At 51.1% G+C, this 20,410-nt stretch overlaps 8 protein-coding genes across 8 annotated transcripts; 5 read left to right on the top strand and 3 right to left on the bottom strand.

Moving 5' to 3' along the window:
* Positions 1–1,106: 1,106 nt before the first annotated feature.
* On the bottom strand, positions 1,107–1,898 carry BJX68DRAFT_225689 (uncharacterized protein). Its single transcript, XM_071038417.1, has one exon. The coding sequence runs from the start codon at positions 1,647–1,649 to the stop codon at positions 1,407–1,409; it is 243 nt and encodes an 80-aa protein (XP_070905290.1). The 5' UTR covers positions 1,650–1,898; the 3' UTR covers positions 1,107–1,406.
* A 10-nt stretch (positions 1,899–1,908) lies between these two features.
* Positions 1,909–4,811, bottom strand: BJX68DRAFT_88791 (sugar porter family MFS transporter). The gene is made up of 7 exons (XM_071049939.1): positions 4,462–4,811; positions 4,337–4,411; positions 4,019–4,282; positions 3,939–3,964; positions 3,799–3,889; positions 2,738–3,744; positions 1,909–2,689 (listed from the first exon to the last, which is right to left on the bottom strand). Exons 1-7 carry the CDS (start codon positions 4,548–4,550, stop codon positions 2,349–2,351), a joined length of 1,893 nt encoding a protein of 630 aa, XP_070905289.1. The 5' UTR covers positions 4,551–4,811; the 3' UTR covers positions 1,909–2,348.
* A 3,885-nt stretch (positions 4,812–8,696) lies between these two features.
* BJX68DRAFT_88762 (uncharacterized protein) lies at positions 8,697–9,135 on the top strand. The gene is made up of 2 exons (XM_071049938.1): positions 8,697–8,868; positions 8,932–9,135. The coding sequence occupies exons 1-2, from the start codon at positions 8,758–8,760 to the stop codon at positions 9,079–9,081; spliced, it is 261 nt and encodes an 86-aa protein (XP_070905288.1). The 5' UTR covers positions 8,697–8,757; the 3' UTR covers positions 9,082–9,135.
* Positions 9,136–11,947: 2,812 nt separating this feature from the next.
* On the top strand, positions 11,948–12,408 carry BJX68DRAFT_225679 (uncharacterized protein). The gene is made up of 2 exons (XM_071038416.1): positions 11,948–12,230; positions 12,327–12,408. The coding sequence occupies exon 1, from the start codon at positions 11,975–11,977 to the stop codon at positions 12,194–12,196; it is 222 nt and encodes a 73-aa protein (XP_070905287.1). The 5' UTR covers positions 11,948–11,974; the 3' UTR covers positions 12,197–12,230; positions 12,327–12,408.
* A 357-nt stretch (positions 12,409–12,765) lies between these two features.
* On the top strand, positions 12,766–15,064 carry BJX68DRAFT_88728 (uncharacterized protein). Its single transcript, XM_071049937.1, has 3 exons — positions 12,766–13,924; positions 13,982–14,319; positions 14,373–15,064. Exons 1-3 carry the CDS (start codon positions 12,880–12,882, stop codon positions 14,790–14,792), a joined length of 1,803 nt encoding a protein of 600 aa, XP_070905286.1. The 5' UTR covers positions 12,766–12,879; the 3' UTR covers positions 14,793–15,064.
* A 117-nt stretch (positions 15,065–15,181) lies between these two features.
* Positions 15,182–15,794, top strand: BJX68DRAFT_261525 (oligoribonuclease; the record flags this gene model as incomplete). The annotated part of the gene is made up of 2 exons (XM_071044165.1): positions 15,182–15,229; positions 15,279–15,794. The coding sequence occupies 2 exons, from the start codon at positions 15,182–15,184 to the stop codon at positions 15,792–15,794; spliced, it is 564 nt and encodes a 187-aa protein (XP_070905285.1).
* A 95-nt stretch (positions 15,795–15,889) lies between these two features.
* Positions 15,890–18,033, top strand: pgmA (phosphoglucomutase PGM2). The gene is made up of 3 exons (XM_071038415.1): positions 15,890–16,190; positions 16,245–16,546; positions 16,620–18,033. The coding sequence occupies exons 1-3, from the start codon at positions 16,138–16,140 to the stop codon at positions 17,933–17,935; spliced, it is 1,671 nt and encodes a 556-aa protein (XP_070905284.1). The 5' UTR covers positions 15,890–16,137; the 3' UTR covers positions 17,936–18,033.
* A 20-nt stretch (positions 18,034–18,053) lies between these two features.
* BJX68DRAFT_261523 (Gfo/Idh/MocA family protein) lies at positions 18,054–19,802 on the bottom strand (the record flags this gene model as incomplete). Its single annotated transcript, XM_071044164.1, has 1 exon — positions 18,054–19,802. The coding sequence occupies one exon, from the start codon at positions 19,800–19,802 to the stop codon at positions 18,054–18,056; it is 1,749 nt and encodes a 582-aa protein (XP_070905283.1).
* Between the last annotated feature and the right edge of the window lie 608 nt (positions 19,803–20,410).

Genomic DNA, 20,410 nt, shown 5'->3' with positions numbered 1-20,410 from the left:
AACCTCAACCCTCAACCCACCTACCAAATCCTCGCACGTGGCATGATTCTCCCCGATCATATAGGCACCATTCGCATAAACGAACCGGAAGTACCCATCCGCAGCATAGAAATTCACATTCGTCACAGTAAGGACATACGGTAACCAGTTCTCCTGGATCACGTAGGGGGGCCCGCAGCCATCGCCCCAGGAATACACGCCGCGAGGTACTCAGGCGTTGTCGTAGATGATAAAGCCCTTGTTCTGGACGAGGCGCCCCCATGTAGTCAGAGTCAAAGGTGGGCACAACAAGCTCGCTGAGGCGCATGGCAAAGGTCTAGTCGTTCTCGCCTTGGGGCCTGCAGAGGCCGGTACGGGTTTCAGATGCTATTTTGGAGGCGGCATTCGGCGGCGATGAGCGCCGGGAGGGAGACTAGGGTGAGGAGGCTGAGCTTGATTTTGTGCAACATGTTGGCTGGCTTTGTTGAGGAATTGGCTTGAGGAGGAGGATTGGAGATGGATAATGAAGGTAGGTCTACTTTCCTTTTTATATGCTGCTTCTGAAAGCCCTCTTAGTAGCTTTCCTTGGCCTATCCACCGTGTATAATGATATGGCTTCCCGCCCCCAGCGACAACAGTGCCCTGGTAAAGACGGCGGCAATCTTGCGGAAGAGACAGAGTGCAGCCGACACGCGAGTCATGGCTCCGTTGAAGAACATGGTCGATCACACCAGGAACGGCTAAATTCAAGCCACGCGGTCAATGGCCCCCACGGTCCGTATCTTGGGTTGTAGCGGTGGCTGTATGGTTAGCGGCTAGCCAGACGGCTGGCCTATCGAACCGAGATCTGGATGTGTAGGATTTGGGGTAAATGTGGCTGAACCCTGATTGTAGATGGGATATTAGGCCAATGGCACAATGCTGAAGAGCCGAGCTTGTCAAATTATGTACTGCCAGCCACACGGCACGATTCTTTGAACCCATGGGCCAGGAAGTATCCTTCAGCGTCGCCGAATACGAAAAAAAGAGGGCGTAGGTGTCAGAGATTGGACGTGAGTAATGAGCAGGTGAGATGAATATAACTCGAGTAACTCAACCTATGAGAGCAATAGGGCAGTCTTGACAGTGGAGCATCAGTTTGAATCGTTTCTCAGGTCTGAAGGGATTGGGTTGGCTTACCACGAGTATAGCGTTGGGTAGTCAGAAGGTCAAGCACTGCCCCCATAAAACTCCTCAGGCGTGTGGATAGGCCTGGCTTCAGAAGATCGGAGGTTGAAAGAGCCAGGGTACGGTGGAGGAATGATGGACTTATGTTGCACTTACAATGCGTGATCGGCATCAAGGTCAAACCAGACCTGCCATCACAGGCATGACAGGGATCTGAGTCCACACAGCTCGGCGTATACCAAGCATGCGTGACACTATACTCAGGTCTCACCTTTATTTCCAGTGCAGAATGGAATAGAATCGGTAATATTCCTCAAAGGAAGGCAAGATATCGCTCGCAATGGCAGATGCTCGAATCGGAGGGATAAAAAAAGTCTCCCTAGCAGATTAGACCACACAAGACGTTCGGCCCTCAAGTACCTTTGTGATCGATCAGAATGTATACCTCGGAGGATTAAAGCGCTTCGTAGAAGGTGAACAAACCGGGAGCCGTATCTCGTCATGGGTCTCGGAAATCAAGAGGGAAGGCTGCGATGTTGGTAGAATAGGCGGAGTTCGTGCGAGGACCAGAAAAGAGCCATTGATGCCAGACTCCTATCAAACCTATCCTTCAGTTTTGACACAGTGAAAAGGAGCGGAAGGTCTCCATTAGTTACTCTGACCTTTATATGTCAAAGTTTCGTATCAATCCACCCTAACCGACATCATTGATTTCGGGGAATGCTCCAAGTTAGCATGCTACGCGTAGGAGTCAGTAAAGGGCTATGAAGGTAATGCTCTGCGTTTGCAATTATTCTAGACTAGACTCTATCTGCCTTGCTCAATCCCAATCCGTGGTCCAACACAAGAAAACAGATTGCAGGCATAGCGAGTCGAGATTCAAATCTGAACAAGATAAAGCATGCAGGTATAATAAAAATTATGGTTATCATTTGCTACACATGACATGAACATAAGGGAAAGGAACCAATGTAGACCACAGGGCCATTGTCCAAGTAGGTTATCCATGCACGGTAAGCATAATAAGCAAACAAAGAATCTATGGCCAGGTCCAAATCAGCTAGGAAACCCACAGTGGTACGTTAGGCAATCATGAGAAAAGGGAAAAAGAGCCCTCGGCATCCAGAACCAAGATGAGGCTCCTCAGATGGGTTTTTTTGGTCAAATTTTGTATTTTCTTCGTCATGTCTTTCGTGGTTCGACTACGAGGTCGCCGTGACGTGATCGAACTTGTAAAGTGGCTCAAGGCGAGCGTTCTTCTGAAAGAGAACATAACGCTTGATCCACCAAGGAAGAACTTGTCGGAGCTGGTACCTCATGTGGGTGCGGGTCGGGACGGCGAATATGTAATCGAGTTCTTCAAGGGTTCGTTGCTTGGTCTCGGGGACCCAGAAGAAGATCATAACCAGAGCGATAACGTTTAGTCCAGCATAAAAGCCGAAAGCGCCAGTAGGAGTCATGGCATGGAGCATTCGGGGGAAGGTAATACCGAGGACGGCGGCCCAGCCCAGGCAGGTTGCGACAGCCCAAGCCATTCCGACCTCTGTCCAATGTTAGAACTGGCATTTGCGATAGGGAGAAGGGTACGTACCACGGTGAGAGAGAGGGAAGACTTCAGCGGAATAGGTGAACGGGACAGGGCCTTCACCAGGCGAGTAGAACGCAGCGAACATGAATACGAACAAAGCGATCAAAGCAAGATGAGCCTTGGACTCTGAAGGAATGTAGAAGGAGAAGCCAGCCGCGAGCAGGGTCCACGCCATCTGGGGGAAAGTGAAAAGAAGAAGAGAGCGTCGACCGAAAGTGTCAATGGTCCAGACCGCGGGGAAGGCGAACAAAAAGTTCACGAGACCAAAACCCCAAGAGGCCCAGAGAGACTCGCTGTAAGATGCATTGGCTTGTTGGAAAATGGTGGAGGAGTAAAAAGCAACAATGTTGATACCGCACATCTGCTGAGCGATCATTACAGTGAAGGAGGCGAGAGTCGCACGGCGGACACGAGGGATGGTAAACAGTTCCACAAAGCGGGTGAGGTAATTCCCTTCGCCAGCAATCTCCTGCTCGACCTTGATCTGGGCGTAGATGTAGTACAAGTCACGAGCAGCCTGCAGTTCGGTGTTGCGAAGACGGCAAAGAGACTCGTATGCTTCACGAAGTCTTCCCTTTTTGATGTACCAACGAGGTGACTCGGGGCACATGTAGACACCGATTATCAGGGGAATAGCAGGAATAAAGGCAGAGCCCATCTGCAGACGCCAGGCGATTGTTCCGGTATCCTTGACGATCAGGTTGGCAGTGGTTCCGAGGAAGATACCGAATGCAGTCCACAACTGCCAGCACATGACCAAGCCACCACGGACGGCGGCTGGGGTGTTCTCAGCGCAGAAGATGGGAATTGTCGATGCCTTAAGTCCCATACCAATACCGAGAAGGGCGCGAGTGATGAAGAGTTGGGGCCAGGTTTGGCTGACGGCTTGACCGAATGGAGAGATAAGACAGAAGATAGCAGAGACGAAGATTGCACCACGACGTCCGAGGTAGTAGTTGCAAGGGTCGGAAAGCCAGCAGCCAATGACGGCACTAGCGATGTACGGAGCACTTGTTGTTCAGTTAGCCACGCTTCTCTTGAGACTGAGGAGAGGAGGCACTTACGCGTTGACAACACCAACAAGCCACTGGTTACGTGCGGCGTGGGGCCCAGTCTCGGGGATTCCGAGATCTTCAGGCATTTTAAGATTGGCACCTAAGAATGTTAGACGTATTTGCAGTCCGTTGTCTTTCCAGGTGCTTACCGTTGCTTCCTGTCTGGTCCCAGCCTCTGTTGAACAAGTTAGCTTCCAGCTTCCGATAGGTCTGCAATGATATAACTTACTGGACGGCAGCACCGATAGAGCAGAGAATAATAGTAAAGTAGAGAGAGCGAGGCTGACGCCACTTGTGATCGGTCTCATCCTGAATGACTTGTACTTCGTCTGGGGTCATGCCAGGAACGGACCTAAAGTTCTCGGGATCGCGGGCAATAAGAGAACCCTTGCGCAAGTTGGGGAGGATATCATTCAGGCCATGTTCCTGAGCAAAGTCTCCGACGTCGCGAAGCACCTGATCCTCGGACAGGTCGGCGAGAGGGTTCTTGATCCTGTTAAGGGTTAGCAGAGCGCGGGCCGCTACAGGTGTGTTAAGTGTTACTTACTTGGCTGAAGTGTTCTTGTTCAGGTTGATGTGCTCAGCGACACCCTTTTCCGCGGTGTCAACAAACTCGCTGTCACTGCAAGCATGTTAGTAGAGAGGGATGAATAGCACGAGAAGAGCGCTTACAGCTTCTTGATGGAAGAAACAGGGGTTTCCTGCTGGGTGGCCTGGACAGGCGCTCCGGGCGAAATCTCCTTGCCCACCTCGTCTGCCATTTCAAGCGTGACCAGAGGTTAACACACAATGACAAAGAGTAGAGGTCTTTGAAGGAGAGAATGGATGGCTTTTGCCAGAAGAGAAAGAAGACTCGAGCTTGTGAGACGTGAGACGCAGACTGCGGATAAAGAGAGAGATGCGGGGTGGGAGAAGAAGAAAGAAGGGGAAGAGGGGAAGAGGGGATGAAAAGGAAGAGCAGGGGTTGAAGAAGAAGAACACAAGAGAAGAAAAGGTTGGAATTGAAATTATGAACTAAATGAATTGCCTGGTGACAAGCAAGACCAATGCAGACAAAGAGGCTGGAGGGTCCCAATTACCGTCTGGCACCTTCACCCCAGACGGCCAATTGATGCGGGATTTAAGATGTGGGACCAGTTGGTCTGCTGTGGCAGATGGTGGCGCGAAGATTATTTTTCAAGCTTGAATATGTATTTACTTTTTCTCTTTTGGATAGTCCGGGGTGACTTGCGCCGCCAGCCAAGCATGTCTCCTCGCGAGGCTCGCTAGTAACTGCCGCCAGAATGATCAAGACTCAAACTTTACAAGGGAAGAAGAAAAGAGTGTATCCGAACAGCCAAGGCAGACAGCAAGTCAGCTTCAAGTTAAGCGGGAACATGGTGCTGATCGTCGGCCGCTCGTTTGCAGGCTCTCAACTCGTTTGTAGCCCGGAATACTTGGCGGCTTGGAGCCGTTGTGGATCCATCCGATGACCTGCTTGTCTGAGCAAGTAGTACGTAGCAGGGGGAAAGGCTGAAGGAAGAGAAGCCTAACCTTACGATGGTACATCATACACCCGGTCAAAGCGTAGCAGCGGTCAAACCACGGTACCTAGGCGGGAGAAGCGCGAGTAATCTGGCCGGGAATCTCTTTTACGAGGCGAGAGTCAAGATAAAATCGTCCCGTGATACGGAAAGAACCATGGATTCGAGAAGGCTACACTAGAAACACTTCCAGACGAAAAGTGTGTTTTGGCGGCTGTTTCCTTTGCTTTTTCCGCTCGTGCTGCTTTTGCTCTCACGAACCGTCCAACACGAGCGGAGGAAGCGTCTCACTATTGCGAGGACGAAGCAATGGCTGAATGTTTGTTCGGTCGCGAGAAAATCGGTGCTGGTGCGCCCAGCAAGTCAAGTGCAGTCAAGATTCATTGGCCCATCTTGGCTGGGGTTTGGCCAGCTAAATTCCTTGAGTTAGTCCGAAAACAGATTAGCGGAGTGGACGGCCACCTCAGCCCACATTTCCTGCCAATCACTGTTTCCTCGCCCCGTCGAGTCCCTTCCCCGAGTTTCTTCTCCAGTCCCCAGAGAAAATGATTATTGGGACGGGTCAATCTTCATCAAACGTTGCAGCAGTGACCGAGTCTGCCGGCTCAGTCATTCGAAGGTCTCAGTTCTGAGTGGGCATATGCCGGAGTCGGGCCTCGTAAGACGAACGTGTCAGTCTCAGCCTTCAGGATAGAATGTAAAGCGTTTGGTCGGAGAATTTGCCCGTTACATTCCACAGCTCACGTGGCCCCCTGTCATCGTCGCTTGAAATCTGGAGTCTGGAGATTTGGGGTCGGAAACACCCGAATTCAGGAGACTCTCAGTCTCTCACTCTCTGGATTCTGGAGACCTTGCGTTGCCGCCCCAAGGTCACATACGCCACCAACATTGACTAACTGAAGATCCATCCGCTGGGGCAAGCCACCCAGCTGACCGAGTGTAACTCTACGGAGTAACTCTAACCAGAGCAGGAGGAGTTTCAGCCCTCCAGAGATTGCACCTTATTCCGCTGCCCACATCTCACTACTCCGTATTCTCCAAGTCATTCGGGCGCTCCAAGGCTCGGGCAGGACAAACTCTCACGGATGTACAAAGAGGTTTGCTCACAATGAGGCTTGGATCCAGCGTATCTGACTGGAATTTTTCCGAACTGAGGTAGGCCAAACAGCAGCCAAGTATATTCACTGTCACCGGTGGACGCCCCGAGCGCACTAAAGGATTTATAAAAGTCATCCGGCGTCGCCGAAACGAAGCCATTTAAGCGCCACCCGGTCATCACGCCACGGGTCTGTCGAGGGGACATGGGCCGTGTTCGAAGTCGCACGAACTCGAGAGGCCCGAGGGGGTACAGAATACGAAGCCTAGAAGCGGCGGACTCCATGTGGGACGGTTTTAGCGCGGGTGAGACGAGCTTGTTTAGCTTGATTGGGCTTAGCAGCGCCTTGTTTGCATGACCAAGACCATAGAGAGCCTGATGATCCTCCTTTCGTCAGACCGGGGATGGATGGGGAGGATCGCGTCATCGGCAAGGATTACTCGACTGTGACCTCCGACTCAACAATCGACTGACGCTCCTCATAGTCACTTGGCATCGAAGAATAAAAGCGATATTAACATTCCCGGCGTGCATGATAAGTGCAAGCATATGTTGATCACACGCGGCCAAGAACACTCAGACCCTGTGAATCCTTGTCCGAGACGGCTCAACAGCCAAGGGTCAAGACTCGAGGGGCCTGACTCTCAGACACTGCACTTCTTTCTGGCCGCACGGAGTTGTGCCGTTTTAGACGGGTGGGACTTGGCGTATCCTTATATGCAGGTTGCACACGAAGTTCCGATGCGTGTCCTGCTTTTTGAGTAGGACAGTTTGGTTCCAAATCAGGCTGTGAGACTGCTATTGAAGTACTATTGACGGTGTGCAGACTCCGTTGAGGTTTTCGGAAACAAAGCCTTCTTTTTTCTCCCTACCTGTTCTTAGTTTATGTTGACAAGACTTTAGTATAACACCGCCTATAGTATTGCTGTAGGTAATAACTCGGAAGCCAACCACAAAACACTCCGAGACCCGTCAAAATAGGCGACTTACCGACCCTGTACTTGAACCAACCGGCTGATGTGATGTTTCTAGAACTACATTTCCCCGATGTCAGATTGTGTAACATTGCGTTTCAAATTGGTGTAACCGCAAGGACCGGTCTTCGTGAAGACTCTAAGATGCTCCAACAATCAATATCTATATATGACAACGGTGGCGACCCGCATTTAAGAGACCAGATCCGACTCCGATTCAGTGCCATGGGACATCGGTAATCTTCGCCTATCCCGATTCACTCACACTAAGTAGCCGAACACAAGTGACATTTGTTGACCGACCGAACTCTATCGCCCTAACTTTAACCATACCACATTCCGCATGGCTTTTATGATATCAGCCCACTCCAGAGAGTTCATTTTGCACCATCAGAGGAGTAAATATTCCGCAGACAGCCGGGGAAGGCTCTGTGACTTTGGTCATGAGCATCCGGTGGAATGTTCATAGGTCGGGCAGTACGGGATCTGGTCTCGGGTTGTGCTGGCCAACTACTAATCATAATTACCTAGTTGATGCTTTGATGCCACCTCATGAAAAGCCAACTTCTTTACTCAGGAGCTAGCTCAGTGAAGTAGCCCTTCCTTAGCTCCTCCCGACAAGAGAAAGCCCTATCCCGCCGAGCTTTATGGCTCAGTAGCCTATCATTCTACGATCTTCTAAACAAAGGGAAAACCCGGTATACCTGTACCATGATTCAGCTTAAGAGGTACCATTCTTCATATAGTCTTGGGTAGTTCTTCCCTGGAAAGCGATCAACTATCCCCCAAAAACGTCAGTTTGATAAACCGATGGTCAACAGGCTGAATCATGCAGACATGATTCAAGAGATAAAACATGACCGACAGTTGATTCCTGGTCTAGATCTTGAATTCCTCAGAGGATTCCGAACCGAACAGTTGAGCAGAGTTGGTTTCCCTCGCTCGATCGAGGTTCACAGCTTACACTTTCAAAATTCTCGCCGCCGCACCTCACCATGACACTGTTTCCAGAAACACATCACAGATGGTTCGCAGACGGCCAAACATCGAGTTCTATTCTCTTGGCCTCTCTGATATGGCTTCATCTCGATGTAATTACGACAAGCTCTATGGTAATTCAGGGTCCGCGATCCACGATCTACCAATCATCATCCGCCAACCTCGATCACAATCCCATACCTACATCCAGCATCGTGAGGACATGATGACGACCACAACCCATCACCGACTCAGCTACTACTCTATAAAGTCACAGATTGAGCCGTAAATCATATCAATATCATTATCAAGTCTCACAATCAAATTCATTAATCAACCTCAAACGGACAATTTCGCAACTCGCAATCTCGCAATAACGCAGTTATAAGTCCTCAAAATGCAGAACGCTCGTGGCCAGGGAACCTCCCACGCTACAGGTGGCTCCAAGGTTCCAGAGGGAATCCAGAATAAAGCGCCTCAGGGTCTCGAGGAATCCTTGCCCAACAAGGTATGCTTAGCCATGTTCCATAGATGCACTTCCCAAGTCTTCGGTACTAACAACACCCCTAAGATACATGATACCGGCTCCGGAACTGGTCGCCAAACCCACGCCCTTAACGATGGTCAAGACTCGATTGTCCCAAAGGGCATCCAGAAGGCTGTCCCCGAGGGGATCGAGCGTGCTTTGCCTAACAAGATCCACAATACTGGTGATGAATAGATTTTGACGACCTGCAAAATGCTGGAAATCAATGACCAGTTTTATACTGTACTGTACATTAGTGAAGACAATCAACCTTCGTTACTTTAGTCTTTGATCTGCTCGAGGGAGCTTGACTAGCGGTGTAGTTGGCCTTCAAACTGGTGTAATTCATATCTTTTACATTTTCTTAGTCTTTTTGACTGTGTTATCACAATTGACTTGAAAAGTTCATGAAACTGACTTTTACAGGTTCACCCAATATAATCAAATCGATCAATGCGATTTCCGAGTACCCGTACGCCTTGGAGCGCTTCATATGGTTCTATAAATGGTCAGATCAACCACGTGCGGATTGAGAAATAACGTCCAATTCCGAGATTCTACATCGTAAGGATTTAACGCATTAGGTTACAGGTGGGCACCTAGCTAGTGCAGAAAACGACACCTATCAGCTTTAATAAAGTGAGAATGTCAACAGCAGCAGTTATTCCCTCGCGGAATCTCTTGCAGTCAGCTCACCCTTTTGTCAAATTGTCCGAGATGTCGGTGCAGAGCCTCCAGGACCTGTTAGACGAGCATCTATATCGGGAAATCATAACATGATTGATGCAGGAGCGCCTTTTGTAATACGACGGTTTGATCAACTGAAGGAGTGGAAGACGCTCCCGTGAACAAGGAGAACTTAATCAATCTTTCTGCCTCGGGAGGTAAACTTGGCTTACACGCTCAGCTTTGCAAATGCCAATATCCTTTTTTCACTGGTAGTAATCTCTGTGAGAAACGGCGAAACCGGGAGAAAGGTTAGAATGAGATCTTATTTCGCAGGCTGATCATAAACGGCGTCCGAGAATCGTACGTCAACAAACAACCTCGAACTATGAGAACCATCGCCTGATAACGATGGCAGCCTTTATGCCAAAGACCTATATTGTCCCAAAGAATGGATCAAGTCTTTGGAGACTCTTCTTACCTCCGCCTTGAGGCATTGCGGTTCCCTAGACCTGTTCCCAGTTTTGCCCAAGGAAGTGGCCCCAGAAGTTCTGATGGCCTATCTCGGGACAGGAAAATCATTGCACAAGAAGAATTGCTCGGCTATATACCTCTTATTCCTTAACAGATCTTATGTACAGCCATGGGTTCCACAGGTGTTTTAGTGCCACTGTCGCTGTCAATCTTATGATCGAATCGGAGTCTGAGAACCGTTTTTTATTTACTTGCCGCGCCTCAACTTAGATATGACCTTGCACTGACACAATAACCTTAGGTAACGGGCATGGATTAATATGCTTTGGACAGATCGTCATTCGCAACACGAGTACGATGATTTTATGGACAAGCTGGGGAAATCCAGTCAGACGGAGTGGACCAACGTATACATTGAGAAGCTACGATCTGCCCTTTTTCGCATCTATGTCACGGACCAAGGATCTCGTGGCTTTCCCATCAGCTACTGCTCACCAAGTATGGAACATCAGCGCCATGGTGACGTGAGTGGTCTGGAATATAATACATACAAGCTCGCTTAGAATGTTCTTTGACTACGTACAGCCCGCATATCAGAAGCAGTGCCATTCAGACACTAGTCATAAACCTCTGATTCCACCATATGTACTACAGCGCGATAGCTTCAGGGGGGAAGACGAGGGGCGACTCTTAAGAATCTTTAGTTCACAGGTTGATGATAAAGATGTCGGACAAAAAACCTGGGCTGCCTATGAAACTTGTAGATACTCAGGGCGCGGTGGAGTGCAACTTTTCTGGATTAACAATCTGGAACCGCCATCTACAATGTGAAAAATGCGGGGATTTTGGACTTGTGTTCAGCATGCTTCATCTCAGGAAGGAGCTACAAGCATGTAGCAGACTACGCTTGGGCTGGAATGATTCCGCGCAACATATGCGAGAATATTATTCAAGCAGCGGAAACTAGGTCCCGCCTAAATCTTGGTCAGGCGGTTGATGATTTGGATGGAGACAAGTATGGTTTCGTTGATCTGCTATTGCTTCAAAAAGCGGGTGATTCAATGTGGGTACTACTGATGATACCTGACAGACCACCACCGCTCGGTGCACTGGTAGTGGCTGCTATGGATGCTCGGCAGCATTTATCAGTAAGTGGAGCCTCTATAATAAAACAGGGAGTGAGGCTTACTCTACTTGACAGGAACGGCTTTGCCATTTGTGCCGTAATAGTCATCCTGGAAAGGTGTAAAATGCGACCAATGCTCGGCATATTTTCTGTTCCAGGGGCCTTCATAGACACTTTGATATTGACCTAATCAGCTTTCTAAGGAACAGAAAGCCTTGAAGCTATCTGAAATGCACACCAATATGCAACTGCCGATGTTGTCACTTTCCCAAACCATATCGGAGTAAAGACAAAACCGCTGCGTGCCCGAATCAAGCCTATTGACCCCAGCGGGCGCATCATCGGGTTTGTTGATAATGTCTTTGACTAGAAACGGGGCAAGCGAGATAGCTTGGTGGCACCAAGAGCAACACCACAGTTCCATCGAGGCGTGAAGCGAACCGGAATGACGAGTCTGGAAGGTCATCATGGCAGGATGGCGAATACACTACGTACTGCTGTTAGCACAGTGCCGAGTCAAGCACGACGATTAGGTATCTTCGTCATCCATCCCACGAACTCAGCGACGCCAGGCTGCAACAACCTAGAACATACTTCCAGAATATCTGACCTTCTGGAACCGTCCTTTAGAGACAATCAAGTTGAGACCCAGAGCTTTACGCCCCCGCAATCGGTATGCCAACTTGAAATATCAACGCAGATTCTCAATCTGCCATGGCCAGCTTCGTCTACTAACATGCGGAATCAAGCTGTCAGCAGACGCTACCTAGCCTCTTCAGACGAGGAAGCCGATACCCTTGACAGTTAGGCGGTATTCCCGCCATGGAGGGAAGACTAAGTACTCTTCGTCGGTACGCAGATGACATTACTGAGCTTGGCTTGGACGAGTCCCGTGCAAAAATTGAGGAGCGTCTCACACAGTTGGAGGCTGAGCTTGAACAGCAGAAGTGGACGAAGGCCGAAAAGCCCTTGAAATTTCTTAATCGGGATTTCCCTGATTTGGCGGGTGTCGCAATAGAAGAGGCGCGAAGACCGGGGCTATAGGCCGAGCTTTCGGTACAGCAAATTCTATAGACCTCTAAATATAATCTCGTAGGTACCAAGTCAGTCCCACCTCTCCATCTAGTAGATACTAGTCCAGAGTTGGTGCCTCAGGCGGCCCAGATCTCCTCACCTGATGAGTGACACTCTCAATCCAAATCACCAGGACTCTTATCTTCATCCTACCTGACCTTTTGATGTGTCTTCGAGTATCAGTCGAGTCTTTGAGGGTACACGTCGTGATCTCTCGAGGCTGGGCTTGCCCGCGCACCGCGCTGAAAGCTCATTCGCTCATTGTTGTCGTTTTTCCTGATTGCGGTACCAAGTTCGCCCCTCCCCTCCTCCCCAGCCGTTCTTCCACTCCGCACAACAACCATCGCCCGGTCTGTCTGATTTCGAGGCGCGAGGACAAAAGAGATAATCTCAAAAAGAAGCTTGAAGCCAGACATTCTGGCTGATCTCCCTACAATCACTCGGGCGACAGCCTCACGCGGTCTCGAAAGGCAGCACGAGGCATCTTGACCGCCTCCCACCAGCCACCAGTTCTCCTCCCTTGGCTTCTCGATAGCCCTATTTTTATTCCTTCCCCTCATCGTGAAATCGCTCAAAATTGAACTTTTTACATACTACAGCTCTCCTCGTTCCGCTATACCCCGATTTCCTCCTCCCACTCTTCCTCTCTCGTCATGCCATGCTTCAAGGGGCTTGCCGTTAGTATACACACTCCGGACGGGCCGCTACCCGAACACTCGATCCAACGCCAGTCCCGAGCATCGCGCATAGCCTGCTACATTCCCGTTCCGCCGCCTAAAGTCCCGGATACATCTCAGGGGAAACCGGAACAGTCTACCTTTGCCATCTCAATTACGCTCCTGAATCCCGGACAGGATGTGCCGTATTCCGCGCCGAAGCCCACCTCTGACAACCCCCACCCAAAGCCAAAGGTCGTTGGTGGTCTCCCCGGACAGACCGAGCAGCGAGGACAATACTCGAGCGCCGTCTCCCCATACCAAGCTCTGACCAATTCTCCAAATGAGACCGTCGCTGCTTACATCTACTTCGATGGCCGGCAGAAGGAGGAGGTTGCTACACTGCTTCGGAGAGGGGAGGAGACCTGGGTGAACTCCCGATGGGTTAGCATTCCAGAATCGGAGGGAGGTGGGCTGGCAGAACGGGAATTTCTCTTCCGCGAGGTCGGGCTGGAAAGATGGCTCAATGGATTGGACTTGGAGGGCCGCAAGGACGCGGCAGCGAAGATTGAGCGGCGACGACAAAAGATGGAGAAGCGGCGAGCTAGGCGCGAGAATGATGGACTCTTGGAACTGGACATGGGTGGAAAGTCGGGCAAGAGCGATAAAGGTGTTATGCGATATGGCAACGACACTAAGTCGCCCTTGGAGGACGTTTCGGACGATGACATGTCGGACCCGGACTCCGACGACGATGACCCAATTCCTGAGACTACTGGCCAGATCAAAGTCGCGCTTTTCCGTGTCCTAGCCTCCGGAGAGATTAAGCGGGGAGAATACTCACCCCAGTTCGATGCCCACGACGACGACGATGAGGGCCAAGGCCAAGGCAGTGGCGGAGGCGATGAGGATATCGATCATACTACCAGCTTCGCGAAGCCAAAGACACTCGATCCAAAGTCGATTAGCACACAAACAGTCACTGGAATTGACCCGTCCGACAAGCCGTATGCGATCTTCACTTTTATGTACCGGGGAGAGCGTGAGTACTCAAAAGGCCGTTTAGATGTGGATGAGAGCTGACCTTTTGATTTTTCAGGCCAATTACAGAAGATGGGAATCCTGAAAGACTCCAAGACCCAGGAAACACCTGGGTCGGTCAAACGCCGATCGCTTCAGCCCGACTTCTCAAATCTCGGTCCACTAAAGCCCGGAGGTACTGTTGGGTTCCTGAATTTCCGCGACAACACAGAAGGTCAAAGGAAGAGCAAAAAGAACAAAGCGCTGGATGATGACGACATGGACAGCGATGATGATGATGATGACCGGATACTCAATCAGGCGGACGAGGAGGAAGGCAAGGACGATGACCATCTCCTGTCTCCAGATGATATCAGGCGTCAAGGCGAGCTAGCCGAAGGCGTGCGCAAGATCAAGGTAGATTGGCTGTAACCCTTTAGTTTTCGCGATTATGACTAACGAACCTCTAGCTCAAACGTCAACATTCGGCTGCGTCGCTCGCGGGCAGTTCTCGACGAGACACTGCGAGCCCTCTGACAGGCGGCACTCCACCGGCATCAAACATTTCCACCACCCCGCCGACGGCAACGTCAGCGCCGGCTGCCCCGAGTCTATCTGAAGCCCAGCCGAACGTGTTGAACGGGGAATTCATCGGCAGCCCGCTCAAGAAGCAGCGCCCGAGCGTATCGCAAGCGGACGAATCTTCCCTGAGACGACGAATGGAGTCCGGTCTCTCAAAACAAATCAGCGAAGTGCTGGGCAGCAGTGGTGACAAGGCAGAAGGAGTCACCAACGACCAGACGCCTGCAATCGCGGCGTCAGCTTTGTCGGATGGCCTGCAGTCGCCGAAGACGGTTTTTCCACCAAACAATGCGGAAGAGGAGCTGTGATTATCGAGGTCACCTTTCTTACATAACTACCCTACTTTTTTTTTCCTTTTTGACATATCATATGACGACGTGACGGATTGGCGCAAGGGGCATATATGTGGCCCGTTTTGGAATTTATTTATCATTTCTTTTTGCTGCTTGAAACGCCGGATGTGGTTTGACGAAGCAGGAGGCATATGTCGCGTTTGACTAGACTCGACTCTTCAGTGAGGATACCAGACAATCTAGTAGTACGGATAGAAAATGCATTGTGGCATAATGAATTGTTTACAAGATTCCAAGTCTACCTATGTCTATTACGTATGTGTGTTTGGATGCTTCCGAAGACGGAACGCTCTCTTTTCTTCAACCTCCATCCTTCCACAAAAAATCCGCGCAGAGACCTCACCATGCCTCTTACACGCTCCTCGGATCCGTTAGTATGGATTGACTGCGAGGTTCGCTCACCACGACCAATTCCAGCTACATGATTCTCACAGATTAAAGATGACGGGCCTGGACCCGAAAACCGACCAAATCCTCCAAATCTGCTGCTTCATCACCGACGCCCAGCTCAACCTCCTCGACACCACGGGCTTCGAAACCGTCGTCCACGTTTCCCAATCCGCCCTCGACTCCATGTCACAGTGGTGCATCGATACCCACGGCCGCACGGGACTCACAGCACGTGTGCAGAGTTCAACAGTTTCGCCCGAGACCGCGGCCACCGAACTCCTCGCCTACATCAAGCGGTACATCCCGACGGCGCGCACGGCGATGCTAGCAGGAAATAGTGTCCATGCGGACAGGGCGTTCCTGGCGTGTGGACCGTACGCGGCGGTGCTGGAGTGGCTACACTATCGGATTGTGGATGTCAGTACGATTAAGGAGGTGGTCAGACGGTGGGGAGGGGAGAGCGTTTTGGCGGGCGTGCCAGAGAAAAAGCTGGTTCATTTGGCGAGGGAGGATATTCTGGAGAGCATTGAGGAGATGAAGTACTACAAGGAGACTTTTTTTCAGTAATCGATAGACTGCAGCTTGGAGATTGCAATGTAAATCCTATCGGAGTCAAAGCAAAGGTGCAGCTGCGATTTGAGGCGAGTAGTGATGCGATTATTACATTATGGTACCTCCCTGAGTTGTTGCCCCCCACCAGAGCACCACCAAGTGAGACCAGGCCAGCCAGATCAAGCTTCAATTCATTCTTCCTTCTTCTGCACCTGCGACCAATTGTCGGTGAACCTTCGAGCATTCCTTGTTTTCGCCTATAATTACCTGCTTGTCCTCCTTGCTTCCATTTCCCACCCTTCCCTTCTCTTTTTCCCTTCCTCCCAACGTCTCTCAACTGAGCTCCAGCTACCCCGCCATGTCGGTCCAGACCGTTTCCATCACACCCTTCAGCGACCAGAAGCCCGGAACGTACGTCAATTCCTCTTCTTCTTTTCTGATCATGGCAAGCTAACATCTCTGCAGCTCTGGTCTGCGCAAAAAGGTCAAAATCTTCCAGCAAGAGAACTACTCCGAGTCGTTCATCACCAGCATCCTCCTTTCCATCCCCGAGGGCGCTCAGGACGCCTTTCTCGTCATCGGTGGCGATGGCCGCTACTACAACTCCGACGTCATCCAGAAAATCGCCAAGATTAGCGCTGCCTATGGTGTAAAGAAGCTTCTCATCGGTCAGAATGGCATTCTGAGTACCCCGGCCGCTAGCAACCTCATTCGCCGTAGAAAGGCGACTGGTGGTATTCTGCTGACTGCTAGTCATAACCCTGGTGGTACGCTCCAAGAACCTGAAATAATCCCTGCTTCGTGTGCGCTTGCGTCGATGTGATAGCTGACCGACGATAGGCCCCGAGAACGACTTCGGCATCAAGTACAACCTTACCAACGGTGCCCCCGCCCCCGAACAAGTCACCAACAAGATCTACGAGGTCGCCAAGTCCCTCACCTCCTACAAGTACATTGACCTCCCCGAGGTCGATACCACAACCATTGGCTCACGCAGCTATGGCCCTCTCGAGGTCGAGATTGTCCACTCGACCGAGGACTACGTCGACATGATGAAGGAGATCTTCGACTTTGACCTCATTCGCAACTTCCTCAAGAAACACCCCGACTTCAAGGTCCTTTTCGACGGTATGCACGGCGTCACGGGCCCCTACGGCATCGATATCTTCGTCAACGAGCTCGGCCTCCCCGCCAGCAGCACGATGAACTGCATCCCCAAGCCAGACTTTGGTGGCGGCCACCCTGACCCCAACCTCGTGTACGCTCACGAGCTCGTTGAGGCCGTCGACAAGAACGCGATCCACTTTGGCGCAGCCTCTGACGGTGACGGTGACCGCAACATGATCTACGGTGCCAATACTTTCGTCTCCCCCGGCGACTCCCTCGCCATCATTGCACACCACGCGAAGCTCATCCCCTGGTTCCAGAAGCGCGGCGTCGACGGTCTTGCACGGTCAATGCCTACCTCGGGTGCTGTAGACCTCGTCGCCAAGGCACAGGGCCTGCAGAGCTACGAAGTCCCCACGGGCTGGAAGTTCTTCTGCAACCTCTTCGACAATGGCAAGATGTCCATCTGTGGTGAGGAGAGTTTCGGCACGGGCAGCAACCACATCCGTGAGAAGGACGGTGTGTGGGCAATTGTCGCGTGGCTGAATATTATTGCTGGCGTTGCTGAGCAGAAGCCCAACGAGACACCTAGCATTGCCTCAATCCAGCACGAGTTCTGGGAAACATACGGCCGCACCTTCTTCACCCGCTACGATTACGAGAACGTCGACTCCGAGGGCGCGAACAAGCTCATCGCGAACCTCTCCGCGCAAGCCGTCGACAACAAGGAGTCTTTCGTGGGCAGCACAATCTCCGGTCGCAAGGTCGTTGACTCCGGTAACTTTGCGTACACTGACCTTGACGGCAGCGTCACAAAGAACCAGGGTCTGTACGTGAAGTTCGATGATGGAAGCCGCCTTGTTGTTCGTCTTTCCGGAACAGGAAGCTCCGGCGCGACGATCCGCTTGTATGTCGAGAAGTACGAGGGTGATAAGAGCAAGTACCACCAGGATACGCAGGAGTACCTCAAGGATCCTGTCGGTCTTGCGCTGAGCTTGCTGAAGTTCAAGGAGTATGTTGGGCGCGAGGAGCCCGATGTTAAGACCTAAGACTGTGTCGGTGGAAACGTCTACTCAGCTATGGCTGTAAATGAATGAGATACGAGTAGTTAATTAGCTGCAGTCATATATCATCGCTTCGTATATAACCCCCTCCTCCCGTCTTACCCTAATTAGCCTCCGCAACCCCAACCTCACCAAGCTTTTCCTTCCACCAACCCTCCCACCCCACGACTTTCTGGTCCCTCCTACTCTCCTCCGCTGCAAAAACAACTGCATGACTCCTAATAACATCCTCAAACGCACACCCGACAAACCCCCTCTGTGCATCCTCCACCCCGCATCGCTGATTCACTACAGCATCAACCGCACCCACAAACCCCCTTGCAAGGCCATAATCACCGCCACCATGCGCCTTTTCCTCTTCCGGTGGTTGTCTGGGTATAGTATGGACAGTCACTTCGTGAGTTGCGAAGTCGAAAATGCGGATCTGCCGACTGTCGTATGTGATCTCGCCCGTTGTGCCGTAGATGCGGCCGCGGCGGACACATTGTGCTTCGGTTGGAGCGGTCATGTGTAATGTTGCTGTTATGCCGCTCTTGTTCTTTCTTTCTTTCCGTGAGTTGTGCGGGTTTGGGGCATGGATGGGTTCGGTATCCCAGGATATAGTAACAACCTGGTCATCGCAGACTTCATTATCGGACTCCCAAACGCACCGGCCGTACCAGGGTCTCTTGGCAACTTCGGAATCAGGTGTTGCTTCATCGTAGTCCTGACTGAGGGCGGAAATGAGGCGGGATTCTGCTTTGCTTATGTCTATCTCCGCACCTGCACCATTTGTGCCATTCGCTGATAGCGACCAAGACTCTTCTGATGACGATATAGACGGCGGAAGGTAATCCTCTATATCTGGGCAGACGATGTTCACCGGCCACCCCGTCTCACCTTGCCGGAGTTGGTTATCCCGGTAGATGCGTAGGGCGGAGTAGGTACAGTCTCGCTCAATGGGGCAGGCCGTGCAGTTTGTCGCTGAGCCTGCGGCCGGTGGTTTTCGAGAGGGCGTGAATTGCGTTAGATGGCCGGTTGAGTGGATTGAGCGGAGGGTTAGCTTGTGGTTTGGTTGGGGTTGGACCGGTTCATCCTTAGATGATGCTGGCTCTGTTGATGTCGATGTTGGAGCTGATGAGGTAGAGGATCTATAAACCGGCTCCTCAATCAACCACCTCAAGAAGTCGACATCATGACAGCTCTTCGTCAGTAAACTCCCATCGCCACTTTCCGTCTCCCTTCTCCAATTCCCGCGGACATAGCTATGTGCAAAGTGCCAGTACCCGACTGGCTCGGTATGTTCAACGCTTACAATGTCGCCAATGACCTTGTCAACGCGGACGAGTTTCCGCAGGAGCAAGTTGTGAGGTGAGTAGCGCAGGACATGCCCAATCGAGAAGATGGACTGCGATTGCGATTGGGCTTTTGTGCGCGCCGCGTAGATGGAGAGACAGTCTGATAGTGAAAGCGCGAGAGGCTTCTCGCAGAGGATGTGCAGATCCAGAAGGTTATGTTCGGCGAGAGCGGTTAGGATCTCGATGTGTGTTTCGTCGAGGGTGCAGATTAATACACCATCTACACCCCCTTCTTCCTCCCCATTCCCCGATCCAGGTCGTCCAGACCCCGCTCTAGAGTTCGAAGCATTCCGTCTCTTAACCTCATATTCAATCCACTCTCTCCACCCACTAAACTCCTGTGATGGCTTTGGTGAGTCGGATCCCCAGATATACTTCTCGCCGAAGATGCGTCGTTTGTAGGGGACTGGCTCTGCGATTGCGGCGATGCGTGCGGGAGTGGAGGTGGTTATTGCGCGGCCGTATGCGGTCCCGCGAGAGCCAGCGCCGATTATCAGAAAGGTGAGTTCCTTCATGGCTTTTCTCCGACCTGGATGGCGTTGGACGGATTGATAGATGGAAGAAGTGGAGGGGGAAGAGATGGCGCTGGGAGGGAGAAAAGAGGGGTAGGGCATTGTTGCAGGTTACATTGAGGTCAACTGACTGATCTGCTTGACTCTTGTTTACTGCAGGATGCGACCCTTCTAATGGGGACTGGTTTACCGGCGGGAATTATTAGAAATTCGCGATCATGATTGGATGATACTTTGAATGCTTTGGAGTCCAGTTTGTAGTCTAATCTATTTTTATCTTGGGTCTAAAGTTCTAACCATCGTCTTTACAAGAGAAACTACATATATTTGACAGCTGTATGATTGACTATGCCGAATTCAATTCGACGACTTGCTTCTGATTCATTACACAGAATCCCAATCAATTACACAATTCCCCAACCCCGCCTTGGTTAATTTGGGAGAGGCGACCTTCAGGGTACTTGCCTTGTTCACGAAGACAGATCATTACGTAGTAGGAAGGTGCACTCAGTGAGACATTGTTGAGGTGTGAATGAGCGATCGGTCCGTCGAACTTGCCCTTCGTAGACGAGGGATAGAAACTAAATAGGAAGGCGCAGAGGATATTGGTC

Source organism: Aspergillus pseudodeflectus (genome assembly GCF_044049435.1).
Source record: "Aspergillus pseudodeflectus strain CBS 756.74 chromosome Unknown BJX68scaffold_2, whole genome shotgun sequence".
Taxonomy (NCBI): domain Eukaryota; kingdom Fungi; phylum Ascomycota; class Eurotiomycetes; order Eurotiales; family Aspergillaceae; genus Aspergillus; species Aspergillus pseudodeflectus.
This window is presented reverse-complemented; position numbering and strand designations above follow the sequence as displayed.

Excerpts from the sequence above, each read along its gene's own strand:
- BJX68DRAFT_225689 (XM_071038417.1), bottom strand. The coding sequence starts at position 1,649 with ATGACGAGATACGGCTCCCGGTTTGTTCACCTTCTACGAAGCGCTTTA.
- BJX68DRAFT_88791 (XM_071049939.1), bottom strand. The coding sequence starts at position 4,550 with ATGGCAGACGAGGTGGGCAAGGAGATTTCGCCCGGAGCGCCTGTCCAG. Across the intron at positions 4,412-4,461 it reads GTTTCTTCCATCAAGAAGCT|TGACAGCGAGTTTGTTGACA; the intron begins GTAAGCGCTCTT and ends ACATGCTTGCAG. Across the intron at positions 4,283-4,336 it reads AACAAGAACACTTCAGCCAA|GATCAAGAACCCTCTCGCCG; the intron begins GTAAGTAACACT and ends AACCCTTAACAG.
- BJX68DRAFT_88762 (XM_071049938.1), top strand. The coding sequence starts at position 8,758 with ATGCAGAACGCTCGTGGCCAGGGAACCTCCCACGCTACAGGTGGCTCC. Across the intron at positions 8,869-8,931 it reads AGGAATCCTTGCCCAACAAG|ATACATGATACCGGCTCCGG; the intron begins GTATGCTTAGCC and ends AACACCCCTAAG.
- BJX68DRAFT_225679 (XM_071038416.1), top strand. The coding sequence starts at position 11,975 with ATGGAGGGAAGACTAAGTACTCTTCGTCGGTACGCAGATGACATTACT.
- BJX68DRAFT_88728 (XM_071049937.1), top strand. The coding sequence starts at position 12,880 with ATGCCATGCTTCAAGGGGCTTGCCGTTAGTATACACACTCCGGACGGG. Across the intron at positions 13,925-13,981 it reads TTTTATGTACCGGGGAGAGC|GCCAATTACAGAAGATGGGA; the intron begins GTGAGTACTCAA and ends TTGATTTTTCAG. Across the intron at positions 14,320-14,372 it reads AAGGCGTGCGCAAGATCAAG|CTCAAACGTCAACATTCGGC; the intron begins GTAGATTGGCTG and ends ACGAACCTCTAG.
- pgmA (XM_071038415.1), top strand. The coding sequence starts at position 16,138 with ATGTCGGTCCAGACCGTTTCCATCACACCCTTCAGCGACCAGAAGCCC. Across the intron at positions 16,191-16,244 it reads AGCGACCAGAAGCCCGGAAC|CTCTGGTCTGCGCAAAAAGG; the intron begins GTACGTCAATTC and ends ACATCTCTGCAG. Across the intron at positions 16,547-16,619 it reads TGCTAGTCATAACCCTGGTG|GCCCCGAGAACGACTTCGGC; the intron begins GTACGCTCCAAG and ends GACCGACGATAG.